General features: G+C 48.3%; 1 protein-coding gene across 1 annotated transcript in view; it reads right to left on the minus strand.

Moving 5' to 3' along the window:
• Window positions 1–889: 889 nt before the first annotated feature.
• Window positions 890–13,719, minus strand: part of tafa5a (TAFA chemokine like family member 5a) — a gene marked incomplete at both ends in the record, with an annotated part of 121,736 nt that continues 108,906 nt past the window's right edge. The window contains 3 exons of the mRNA XM_084447647.1: window positions 890–951; window positions 9,092–9,098; window positions 13,085–13,212. Coding sequence (XP_084303773.1) covers window positions 890–951; window positions 9,092–9,098; window positions 13,085–13,212 — 197 coding nt within the window. The remainder of the gene's footprint in view (window positions 952–9,091; window positions 9,099–13,084; window positions 13,213–13,719) is intronic.

Raw genomic sequence — 13,719 nt, forward strand, 5'->3', positions numbered from 1 at the left:
CCCAAACCCTGGCGCGAAGGCCTCCGGCCGGCCTCTCGGTTACGATAGAGGTGCTGATATTATAACGCTCCGCCTGCCCCGACACGCTTCCTCTGTAAGAGACTCTCCTTTTCGCTGTACCTGCTCTGTTCAACGTGAGGACTGGCCTCAAATCCCTGCCGCCACAAGGAGCACCACTGTCAGTTAGGATTTGTGACTGCCCCTGGAGGTGTGGTCCTGATGTCCTGGAGGCTGTCCTCAAAAGGCGCTAGAGGGCAAAATACCTTTTTTTTCTTCCTGTTTTCCTTTTTTTTCATATTACGAAAATTTAAGTTGCAAAGAACATGTAACATATACATGTAACAAAGAACAGTTTTAGGATCACTAAATAGTCATATTTTGCCGTCAAAATCCATGTCCTGTGAGAGGTGTGCTCTGAATCTGAAAAGAGCACTTTTTCTCTGCTTAGTGATTTCAGGTGTACCGACAATCACAGAAGCATAACTTCTTCAAATATTTTCAGACTCCAAAGCATGGCACATCATTTGAAAGCTTACAATTACAATTTAAACTTTCATAATCTGTAAAAAACAGAAAAATGACCCTGGCAGACTTCAGGACCAAACCTCCAGTGGCAGTCACATTTGTCGAAAAGAAGGAATGCAAAACCAAAACCAAAACAAAAAACTGTCCAATATTATATCTATCACAAACCCGCCGGTGACGAACACTAAGTAAATCTTAGGTATGTCTACAAGAGACTACGTACCTTGCTACTGAGGTATGGCCTGGGGGGGTTGGAGGGGGGGCTGTGTGTGTTGTTGTTGTTGTCATGGTCGTCTGTGTGTTGTTGTGTTGCTCTGGAGTGGTGGGGTGAGGCGGGGGGCTGTCTGTCAGGGGCTCTGATGCTCTATCCGCTGTCCTCTGAGGGGGGCTGGGGGTCCGGGGGGGGGTCCGGTCTCGTCATAGGGCCTGGAACAATAAGGGGGAGAAGGGGAGAGGAGGGGGAGAGAGGAGCAAGAGAGGTGAGGGGGGGACAGGGACGTGCTAGTTAGCTTGTCATAACATGTATATACAAAAACTATGCATTGTAAATCGTCAATGCAATTAAATAAACAATTTGTGATAATATATGTCTTCTTCTTCGTATGGGTCGGTTGTTGCTTCCTCTCCCCCCAGGCTCGGGGCCGAGGGGCTATCCTTTTACCACCCCGAGCCTGGGTGAGGGGCTATCCTTTTACCACCCCGAGCCTGGGTGAGGGGCTATCCTTTTACCACCCCGAGCCTGGCCGAGGGGCTATCCTTTTACCACCCCGAGCCTGGGTGAGGGGCTATCCTTTTACCACCCCGAGCCTGGGTGAGGGACTATCCTTTTACCACCCCGAGCCTGGGTGAGGGGCTATCCTTTTACCACCCCGAGCCTGGCCGAGGGGCTATCCTTTTACCACCCCGAGCCTGGGTGAGGGGCTATCCTTTTACCACCCCGAGCCTGGGTGAGGGACTATCCTTTTACCACCCCGAGCCTGGGTGAGGGACTATCCTTCTACCACCCCGAGCCTGGGTGAAGGGGTCACCCGGACTATACTGTATATCCCGTTGTCACCGTTTCGTCACCCACAACCATCAGGCCACGCATTCCGTTGGGTGTCCGGTATATCGGACAGTCCTGGATGACGTGGTCTGTTGTTTGTTCCTCGGCGCCACACTCACACGCCGCACAGGATGCCAAGCCCCATCTGTGCATCGATGAACGGAAGCGTCCGACGCCAGTCCAGAGGCGGTTAAGCCTCACCCACGCCGGTCTGGGTAAGTCCATCCCAGTGGGGGAAGGACCAGCGGCCGGGATGAAATCACAGAGTCTGGAGGTGTTCTCCTCCCACTCCACACGCCAGGTGAAGTCCGCCCATCCTGCCTCACTGATGTTAAGATCTCTGCATTGCTGCAGGAGATCCCGTGCTGCAGGAACAAAAGGGTGTCTGGACTTGAGACGCCAGGGAGGCTCTGCTGTTACAGTGAGCCTGTCGTGGAGCAGGAGGTTAGGCTCTACGGCCCGGCAGGTGAGATGTGCTGTGGTTCCTGTGTGGCGGAGGCCAGCGGGCTGGATGTCTACGAGGATGGGAAGGTTGTCCACAGGAGTGGGACGCAAGCATATATGTCTGTTTGTCAAAAAGTACAATGTGGTCATGTGGACACTTTTATCCAAAACAGTCTTGTGTTGGGGTTAAAACAACGTTGTGTTGGGGTTAAATGTTTGGGTTAAAACAGGCCTTTTCAGTCCTCCCTCCAAAGCCACTCCTCCAAACTGAGGAAAAACAAATGACCCTCACTAGGCACGTAGGTACAGTAGGGTGACAGGTAGACCTGGTCCAGGGCGATATCTAAACAGATAACAAATTTGTACACTTAAATGTTTTATATCCACAGCGCATCGACTGTCTTCTTCTACCGGCGAATCGGCGCTCTCCGCTTTGTTTAGCCTACTCACTGCTGCCGCCCATGTCGGGGATGATGCATTACATCTTAAAGTCTCTCAACACCATTTAAGATGTAATGCATGGGCGGCAGCAGTGAGTAGGCTAAACAAAGCGGAGAGCGCCGATTCGCCGGTAGAAGAAGACAGTCGATGCGCTGTGGATATAAAACATTTAAGTGTACGAATTTGCCTTTTATTTGAAAGGTGGGGGACTACAAACTGTAGCGCTTTAGGAGAAAAGACTTTCATCTTTCCAACGATGTGTTTACTTTGGTGAGTAACGAAACGGTTTTGTCTGTAGACTCGGACGACCGGGTCGATGAAGCGCTTTCATAGGCAAATTGCATTGAGAGTAACGGCGTTATACGTAGGATATTGCCCTGGACCAGGTCTAGGTGACAGGCAGGTACGCCATCCAATCCATTTCAAGTTGGCAACTTAAAATGATTCGACGCACTTACTATATTACAGTCCTGGAAAAATTTCATTTTAGAAATTTGCACTTTATTTACTGATTGCTGTTGGGATGTATTGAGAATTGCAAAACATATAACAAAAAGTGCTTCTGAGGCAAATCGCATGCTGCACCTTTAAGTACATTTCTCAAGGGCACAAGAGTACGTAATGACTGTTAAGTGACCTGGGTCCTGTACTACGAAACAGGATTACAGGGTTAACATGATAACTTCAGGTTCAAGCCTGGTTTATCCGCATCACAAAGGTGGATCACTTTTCACCGTGCTATATCGCAATGGTAACTTATGCTGCCGAGCTAACCTGCTCCGGGACAGGTTAAGTTCCAGATTATGGATCAAACCGTATGAAGCACTGCCCGCTGACTGGATAATTCACTTGGAAAATGGCTTTGGATGTTAAGATCCCATATGGAACTTCAGTGTGAGAATTAAAAAAGATTCTCAGTGATTCTCGCAAATAGTGAGAGGTTCTTTTACAGACCAACAAACCCCTCTTGGGTTTTTTCTGATATCATATGAAAGCTAACCTACAGTTTGCGGAACGGCTTTGTCAGCTGATTTTACCCAAATGTATGCGTTTACAGCACTGCAGAAGCTATGCGCTTACCTTTTATAGGCTAGTTTCATGTAGGCTAGCTTCGGGCCTGGCCTAGCGTTGAGCCAAACATTCGGTCACTGATTCTAACCACTGTGCTACATACTGTCCTGTATATAACATAAATATGAATATACAGTAACAGTTAGTGAAGAACCAGCCCAGTACCAGCAATGCCTGAGGGGTACTGTATTACATCACAGAGTCACATTTTAGCCGTCACACTCATTACTCATTAGTAGCACTAGCAGCCACACAGTAATGAGACAAAAAACAACTCTGTTTACAGTTTGAATTCCCAGTTTTCTTGGGATAGATGCCTTGCTTGGCCCCGCTGAATAGGAGCTGGATTGGCAACAACAACAAAAACAATCACTAATGACTTCCTGCTTAATCAGAACACTGTGGTCGAACCGGCTAAAGGCAGAGGTCAAACCAGGACTGATGTGGCCAATTACAGAGGAGGAATCGCACGGGGGCAGCCACCGATGTCCTTCCCTACTGTACCCAAGGAGAATTACTCCAACAGCCTCTGCTTCACAGCTGTAAAATGATAATTATACGATTTATTTCTTTATTTAACGCAACCCTATTTAGTTTAGACAGGGAGTCAGGATCTAACTGAAGTGGCAAGCCTGCATTTGATAGTCTCTATGGGGAGACTGACAGCAGTATGTTACTGATACCTGGTAGCTCTTACAAGACACACATGTGGGCTCAGTATGGTGTGTTGCAGTATGATGTGATGCTGAGGACGGTCTCTCTCCAGCCGTCCACCTGGCCACGCAGACGTCCGTCCAGCCCTGGCTGTGTTCAGTGGTCAGCTTACCCCAGCCGGATCAGACCCAACACTCCTGCCCGTCCCCCAGCCCTCTACCCCAGACCCAACCCCTACAGATCTGGTCCCAGACTTAACCCTTACAGATCTAGTCCCAGACCCAGACCCTACAGATCTAGTCCCAGACCCAGCCCCTACAGATCTAGTCCCAGACTTAACCCTTACAGATCTGGTCCCAGACCCAACCCCTACAGATCTAGTCCCAGACACAACCCCTACAGATCTAGTCCCAGACCCAACCCCTACAGATCTAGTCCCAGACACAATCCCTACAGATCTAGTCCCAGACACAACCCCTACAGATCTAGTCCCAGACCCAACCCCTACAGATCTAGTCCCAGACACAATCCCTACAGATCTAGTCCCAGACACAACCCCTACAGATCTAGTCCCAGACACAATCCCTACAGATCTAGTCCCAGACACAATCCCTACAGATCTGGTCCCAGACACAATCCCTACAGATCTGGTCCCAGACCCAACCCCTACAGATCTAGTCCCAGACACAATCCCTACAGATCTAGTCCCAGACACAATCCCTACAGATCTAGTCCCAGGCCCAACCCCTACAGATCTAGTCCCAGACCCAGCCCCTACAGATCTAGTCCCAGACTTAACCCTTACAGATCTAGTCCCAGACCCAACCCCTACAGATCTAGTCCCAGACTCAACCCCTACAGATCTAGTCCCAGACCAAACCCCTACAGATATAGTCCCAGACCCCACCTCTACAGATCTAGTCCTAGACCCAATCTCTACAGATCTAGTCCCAGACCCAAACCCTACAGATCTAGTCCCAGACCCAATCTCTACAGATCTAGTCCCAGACCCAACCCTTACCCCAGACCCAATGCCTACAGATCTAGTCCCAGGCCCAACCCCTACAGATCTAGTCCCAGCCCCAACCCCTACATATCTAGTCCCAGACTCAACCCCTACAGATCTAGTCCCAGACCCAACCCCTACAGATCTAGTCCCAGACCCAACCCCTACATATCTAGTCCCAGACTCAACCCCTACAGATCTAGTCCCAGACACAACCCCTACAGATATAGTCCCAGGCCCAACCCCTACAGATCTAGTCCCAGACCCAACCCCTACAGATCTAGTCCCAGACTTAACCCTTACAGATCTAGTCCCAGACCCAACCCCTACAGATATAGTCCCAGACCCCACCTCTACAGATCTAGTCCTAGACCCAATCTCTACAGATATAGTCCCAGACCCCACCTCTACAGATCTAGTCCTAGACCCAATCTCTACAGATATAGTCCCAGACCCCACCTCTACAGATCTAGTCCTAGACCCAATCTCTACAGATCTAGTCCCAGAACCAACCCCTACAGATCTAGTTCCAGACCCAACCCTTACCCCAGACCCAATCTCTACAGATCTAGTCCCAGACCCAATCTCTACAGATCTAGTCCCAGACCCAAACCCTACAGATCTAGTCCCAGACCCAATCTCTACAGATCTAGTCCCAGACCCAACCCTTACCCCAGACCCAATGCCTAAAGATCTAGTCCCAGGCCCAACCCCTACAGATCTAGTCCCAGACCCAACCCCTACAGATCTAGTCCCAGACTCAACCCCTACAGATCTAGTCCCAGACCCAACCCCTACAGATCTAGTCCCAGACACAACCCCTACAGATCTAGTCCCAGACACAACCCCTACAGATCTAGTCCCAGACACAACCCCTACAGATCTAGTCCCAGACACAACCCCTACAGATCTAGTCCCAGACACAACCCCTACAGATCTAGTCCCAGCCCCAGCCCCTACAGATCTAGTCCCAGCCCCAACCCCTACAGATCTAGTCCCAGACCCAACCCCTACAGATCTAGTCCCAGACACAACCCCTACAGATCTAGTACAGACCCAACCCCTACAGATCTAGTCCCAGACACAATCCCTACAGATCTAGTCCCAGACCCAGCCCCTACAGATCTGGTCCCAGACCCAACCCCTACAGATCTAGTCCCAGACACAACCCCTACAGATCTAGTCCCAGACTCAACCCCTACAGATCTAGTCCCAGACCCAACCACTACAGATCTAGTCCCAGACCCAACCCATACCCCAGATCCAATCCCTACAGATCTAGTCCCAGACCCAACCCCTACAGATCTAGTCCCAGACACAACCCCTACAGATCTAGTCCCAGACCCAACCCCTACAGATCTAGTCCCAGACCCAGCCCCTACAGATCTAGTCCCAGACCCAACCCATACCCCAGATCCAATCCCTACAGATCTAGTCCCAGACCCAACCCCTACAGATCTAGTCCCAGGCCCAGCCCCTACAGATCTAGTCCCAGCCCCAACCCATACCCCAGACCCAATCCCTACAGATCTAGTCCCAGACCCAACCCTTACAGATCTAGTCCCAGACCCAGCCCCTACAGATCTAGTCCCAGACCCAACCCATACAGATCTAGTCCCAGTATCCTCTGACATCTGCAGTCTTTACTGTGACTATTTAATTTCACTGATACATTACAGGCTATTAGGCTACTCTTCTTCAATTAGACCAAATAAATCACATTGAGATATTTGCTCAGTAATAAGCTCTAAAGACAGGCTGAACTACTGTTCTGAAATCTGGCCAACAGTAAGAACAATGGGCCTCATTCACCAACGAAGTAAAGAAGTTCTTAAGAAGCATTTCTTCTTAAACTGTACTTACGCCGTTTCTAAGAAAATTCTGGCATTCACCAATGGTTTCTCATCTGGGATTTGTTCTCAGCTAAGAACAGAATATACGAACACGGAATAGCAGTCCCAAGTAGGCCATTTGAGTGCGGAAATGTAGACTATGCAAACATGGTGATTGCGGTCACCTCAATTCTACAGTTGGATGATATATGATTCAAATACAATTATATTTGCATAATTCCCAATAACGTGTCTTAATCATAACCATAATTTCCATTGTAAACGTGTGCGTCAGAATATCTGTAAATAAATTGGCGAACCAGACGAGGAACGAGTGATTTGAGTAGCCTACCCTGCGCAACCAGCACAAAATGGCTGCCGCTGAGTGGTTGGTTAGACTTGTCGTGTAGTCGGTTACAAAACAACACTGTGCATGTCAGTGAAAATAGTCACTGTGCACATCCCTAACACACACACACACACACACATGCACGCACACACACGCACACCCCCCGCCCCCCCTCCCACAAACACACACACTCACTCGTCTCTAGTACTCTCCCATCCTCTCCTCTCCTCTCGTCCTCCTTCTCTCGTCTCGTTTGTTCTCTGAGTGCATGTGGTGAAACAGCGCTGATGACGGTTCTGATCCCAGCCTCCTCTGTGCCGCCTACACACGCCTCACTATGCTCCGCGCCTCAATGGCCCAATCACGGAACAGCTGACTAAGATCCCCATCTGACACTTAAGTGTCCTCCTCCCCAGGTGAACGCTAGAATGGGCGTTGAAGCCAGACGGAGGCCCAAAAAAAGTGTGTGTGTGTGTTTAAGCTTGCTGCCTTTAATTACTGTGACTCAACAGTGTGTTTTTTTCCCCTAATGAGAGTCTGCTTCTCATTTGGTGAGTTAATTTTTTTTTTTCAAGGTGGGCAAATCAAGTGTGTAAACATCTCCAGAGACGGCGCAAGCCAAGACTGAATATTTGGTGAGACAATTGAGTATTTTTGGTTTTCTAAACACCAGATGTCTCTTCAGCAGAGCTGTGGCAGAGGGTTCACACTATTCTAATTTTAACAGATGGAGACAACTTTAAAGGGACGGTCTCTTGATGAACTACAATTAGAAAATGACTTCAATAGCCTCTCACGCCTCTGCTCGCTCTTTCTCTCTCTACCTCTCTCTCTCTCATCCCTCTCCCTCTTTCTTTCTCTCTGTCTATCTCTTGTTCTCTCTCTCTCTCTCTCTCTCAGTCTCTCTCAGTCTCTCTCTCAGTCTCTCTCTCTCTCTCTCTCTCTCTCTCTCATCCTGAAAATGTCACATGGAGAGAGGGTCGCCTCCCTCCAGTGTTGCAACTGCCAAACAGCATAGCGTAACCAGGCCTGCGTCTGGGACAGGCAGGCAGGCAGGCGGGGACATTAGACATGCCATTCTGGCTGTGCAGCCCCCGGGTCAAATACATATTTAGATACCTGAAAAGATGGGTTTGCTCTTCAATTCGCTATCGGTTCACCCTGTCGCTCTCTCATCAACATTTTTTTTTCCACTGCATGAAATAAAAAAGGCACAACTCGACTTGACTCGACTCACTTTTTTTGTATGTATCGACTGGGCAGAAGGCGAGTACGTTGGAGCTTTTTTACGTGTCACCTCCTTCGAGGTTGAAAGCGAGCTGTGCTGATCGCTGCCCAGGGTGCCTCCTCTGCTGGGTGAAAGACGGCTAACATCACGCCACAGCCAGACGGAGTCATGTCCTGTAACCGCTCCTTACTAAAATTTAAATTTTACTTATTAAAATGGTATGATAATGCAGCACATTATGGACGTGACAAATATTCTACAGAGCATATTGTGAGACCAGTCAGGATGATGTTGGTGACGCCTGATGAAGATGTGTCAGCCCGGGATGTCCTGCTCTCCCCCCTACCCAGTGACTCATCAACGGGAGGTCATGTAGGGAGGAACACATTTCGTTTAGACTGTTTCCTGTCAAAGTCAAATCTGACAAACCCTTTTAGCAAGGACTGGTTCTGTGAAAGGGGATTTGGGGGAAAACATAAACTCTTTCTCTCCTCACCATGGTCCTAGAAGAGACAGAGAATCGAACCACTGGAGATGGAGGTATGTCCTTGGAAGGCCTGTTCTACTGTATGCACTGTATGTACTGTATGGACTGACCTCCCTGTTTCTTTGTTACTGTCTTGACTGGCTGTACAGAACAAATCAATCATTATACACAGCGTTGATAGTAGGCCTTGGAAAATCTATATGTTCATAGTGGCAGATTCAAGTACATGCACTCCTCATGACAGGTCCAGACTAAGATGGATGGAAAAACGGAGAGAGTGAGGGGTGGGGGTGGGGTGTAGGTTTAGTTCTGATTATATTAAGTGGCAATTGCTCCTACTGTATATGCTAAGGTAAACCTGGCATACCCATACCAAATCCAAATAAAACTTAATTGTGCGCCTTCTTTCAATGAGTGACTTTCAGACTGTTTTTGACTTAAATGCATCTTGTATTCTGCCATATCGCTTCATTTTCATCCGTGTTTCCTGTTTTGGTAGTGCTCCGTCGCCCCCTACAGGCCTCGTGAAAATAAACAGTCTGCGTTACGGTCCGTTGATCTTACCAGCTCGTCATTCACCTAACATTGTAGGCCAGGAAAAGGGCTTCTGGCCTACGGAAGACAAGTCCAAATGAAAAATCAACCAATCAAATTAGCCCACACATACAAAACCGCAAAAAATGTCGTCATCTGTCGAAATCTAACAATCTGTGATTTGTAAAAGTGGGGTAGGGTATGCCTGCTCTCAGTGGCTTACATTGGAATTCCAATTGACATTTATCCAATCAAAACTAGTTATGGTTGTCACGGCATTCATGTGCATCAATCACCTGAGTAGAGCCCGATGACGTGAGGCTAGTCAATCACAGATCAATCACCTGAGTAGAGCCCGATGACGTGAGGCTAGTCAATCACAGATCAATCACCTGTGTAGAGCCCGATGACGTGAGGCTAGTCAATCACAGATCAATCACCTGAGTAGAGCACAGATCAATCACCTGAGTAGAGCACAGATCAATCACCTGAGTAGAGCACAGATCAATCACCTGAGTAGAGCACAGATCAATCACCTGAGTAGAGCACAGATCAATCACCTGAGTAGAGCCCGATGACGTGAGGCTAGTCAATCACAGATCAATCACCTGAGTAGAGCCCGATGACGTGAGGCTAGTCAATCACAGATCAATCACCTGAGTAGAGCACAGATCAATCACCTGAGTAGAGCCCGATGACATGAGGCTAGTCAATCACAGATCAATCACCTGAGTAGAGCCCGATGACGTGAGGCTAGTCAATCACAGATCAATCACCTGAGTAGAGCCCGATGACGTGAGGCTAGTCAATCACAGATCAATCACCTGAGTAGAGCCCGATGACATGAGGCTAGTCAATCACAGATCAATCACCTGAGTAGAGCCCGATGACGTGAGGCTAGTCAATCACAGATCAATCACCTGAGTAGAGCCCGATGACGTGAGGCTAGTCAATCACAGTCACGTTAGCTATCTAGCTACTGGCAGCGAACAACATGGAGATCTAGAACATGTTGAAAAATGATTTCACAAAACTAGCCAGCTCAGATGATTGATTGCTGGGATGCTGGATTTGACTAATGCATCAGCGATGAGGCATTCGATTGTGTTTATTTGAGGGCAACCAATGTTTGAGTCCATGGCTGTGGAGCTATACTTTCACTACTCGGACATGGACAACATGCATGATTTAGATTTAACTTGCAAAACAGCAAGAGAAGGACTCATAAATGGGGTGGATTCAACGGGATTGGGTTATGAGATAAGGAGGTAGGCTTTTGTGATTAATTCCGAGTTGCTAATACAGTCATGAAATGATGGATGGGATCCTCTGGGAGGACCGTTAACGTATATCTCAACGAGCTATCTTGCTGTCTAACGTTACTACTGTACTGTAAGTCATTATGGTTGTACTGTATGTACACTTGGAAAAGTAAAAGTCATTTAGAGACTTCAGAATCCTCTTGCACGGCCAAACGCCCACTTGCTTAGCTGTAATCCTTATCGGCGTGCAACATGGGAGCGTTTTGAATTACATAAACATGGAACATCATTTCATAGCTCAGAGTGTGATTGTAGGATTGTCAAGCACTCTCTTCTGACCGAGTCCCACACAGGCGCGCATGCACCCTCTGTCTCCCGCTTACAAAGACGCCTCCTGTTTCCGAATGATATGGTTTATATTATATCATAAAGAAAAACGTATGCAGAACATCAAATGACTTGTTAGTTACTAATGAATAGGCCTGCTAAAGAATAAATCAGCCTAATCAGCCATGTGTGCAAAAATATAGTCAATATTAAACCGTCCGTGGTGCAAAGATGGAAGGGGACCGCTGATTTAGAGACTTCACAATCCTATGTGACCGTCACTTCGCACTGATCCCTCTTCATTTGATCTTGTTTGAGAGCGTGAACTTGAGAAAGCAAGCGGCAGGGCCCAGGGGCAGTCCAGTGTGTTGTGTAGTGGTGCTGACTGCCCTGTCATTTGTTCTGGTTGTGTCAGTTTAAATATTGTATTCTTAGTTTAGGTTTGTGCCTCTGACAGTATTGCTCTCCTCTCCGTGCGCCAACTGTCGCTTCATGACTCCAGTTATTCTCATTTGGAAGTTGATATTAACTAGGCTATAGTATCCATTAAGATAGGCCTACTACAGGCTATAGCTCAAACTCGTTTGATTTTTATAATGTGAAGTGAACACAGCGTTACAGTGTAGGCCTACTCCTATAGGTTTTTTTTGTTTTCAAACGCCTCCGGATCTTCCTATTACACTAGAACGCAGCTCCGGTTAATTTCTAGCGCCAAAACGTGGCTCAGGTCGAATCCAAAGACGTCAGGCTTCGAGGTTGGTTTTGGCTGGGGTAACTGCTCAAGGGCCCTCCTGGTGCCTAGAAACCTCCCGCCAGGGCTGCAAGAAGCGCGCGCAATACAAACGTCTCTGGCCCTGGCGTACCTCTGCCAGGACCCGCCAGACGCCACTGTGTTGCATCATCATGACAAGCGTCATCATCTTCCATGTTTCATTGGTGAATCATGAGGACGGGAATAGAATAGTTCACTAACGGGGGGGAAGATGAGAGGAGAAGAGAGAAGGAGAGGAGAGAAGGAGAGGAGGTGGGGAAGGATTCTGCACCAAATACCTGCAGCGATTCCCCATCTGTTCACATCAGAGTAAATAGACACTTTAATTGACCAATTACATCCGTGAAGAAACTCCATCAAACACAATGTTGTAGTGGAGAGGGGGAGAGGAGGAGGAGGAGGGGGAGAGGATGAGAGAGGGGGAGGAGGTGAGGAGAGGGGGAGAAGAGCTACAGTACCTAGCTATTAGGTGCACCGCACGATACTACGACCATCCTCCATATCCTGTCTCTGCCCCCTGGGACATGACTCACTTTGGTGGTCTTGACTCTGACCCCTGGTACGTGATGTGTGTGACTCACTGTGGTGGTCTTGACTCTGACCCCTGGGACGTGATGTGTGTGACTCACTGTGGTGGTCTTGACTCTGACCCCTGGGACGTGATGTGTGTGACTCACTGTGGTGGTCTTGACTGCCCCCTGGTTCATGATGTGTGTGACTCACTGTGGTGGTCTTGACTCTGCCCCCTGGTTCGTGATGTGTGTGACTCACTGTGGTGGTCTTGACTCTGACCCCTGGTACGTGATGTGTGTGACTCACTGTGGTGGTCTTGACTCTGCCCCCTGGGACATGATGTGTGTGACTCACTGTGGTGGTCTTGACTCTGACCCCTGGGACATGATGTGTGTGACTCACTGTGGTGGTCTTGACTCTGACCCCTGGTACATGATGTGTGTGACTCACTGTGGTGGTCTTGACTCTGACCCCTGGTACATGATGTGTGTGACTCACTGTGGTGGTCTTGACTCTGCCCCCTGGTACATGATGTGTGTGACTCACTGTGGTGGTCTTGACTCTGACCCCTGGTACATGATGTGTGTGACTCACTGTGGTGGTCTTGACTCTGCCCCCTGGCTGTGTACAGGTCCACCCCGACCGGTTGACCAACAGGTCACAGCCCTCGTCCTCCAAACATGGCACCATGTCACACCACTGCTTCGTCAGCACGATCCCAGCTGCAGAAAGAGAGGGAGAGAGGGGGGGGAGAGAGAGAGAGGGAGGGAGAGAGAGTGAGATGAGGAGACCCATTTTGGTGCTGAAAACAAAATCACATTCTAAATGTTTTTCAACAAGCATCGATCTATTCTCAAGTTTAATCAAACTTTATCGAGCTGAAATGCACTGTGGTGCTTTGTTCAAACTTAGCTTCAACGGTTGTAATGATGCATTAATACATTATCACACAGCATGTGAGCCATTTTCCAAAGACTGGAAATAAATGAACCATCTTCTCTGGGCTGATAAAGAGGAAATAAATAGCTCTCATCACAAGGCTTTGTTTCTGAGTTGTCTCACAAAAACATCCATCACCAACAAACAAAGAAACGCACACACGCACATACTGTACACACGCAAACACACACACACGCACATACTGTACACACGCAAACACACACACGCACACACACAGATCTTTTTTTTTTTAAGTGGGTCATATTCCCATACCTCCATTTACATGTCAT

The sequence above is a fragment of the Borostomias antarcticus genome, assembly GCF_949987555.1.
Source record: "Borostomias antarcticus genome assembly, chromosome: 13".
NCBI lineage: Eukaryota > Metazoa > Chordata > Actinopteri > Stomiiformes > Stomiidae > Borostomias > Borostomias antarcticus.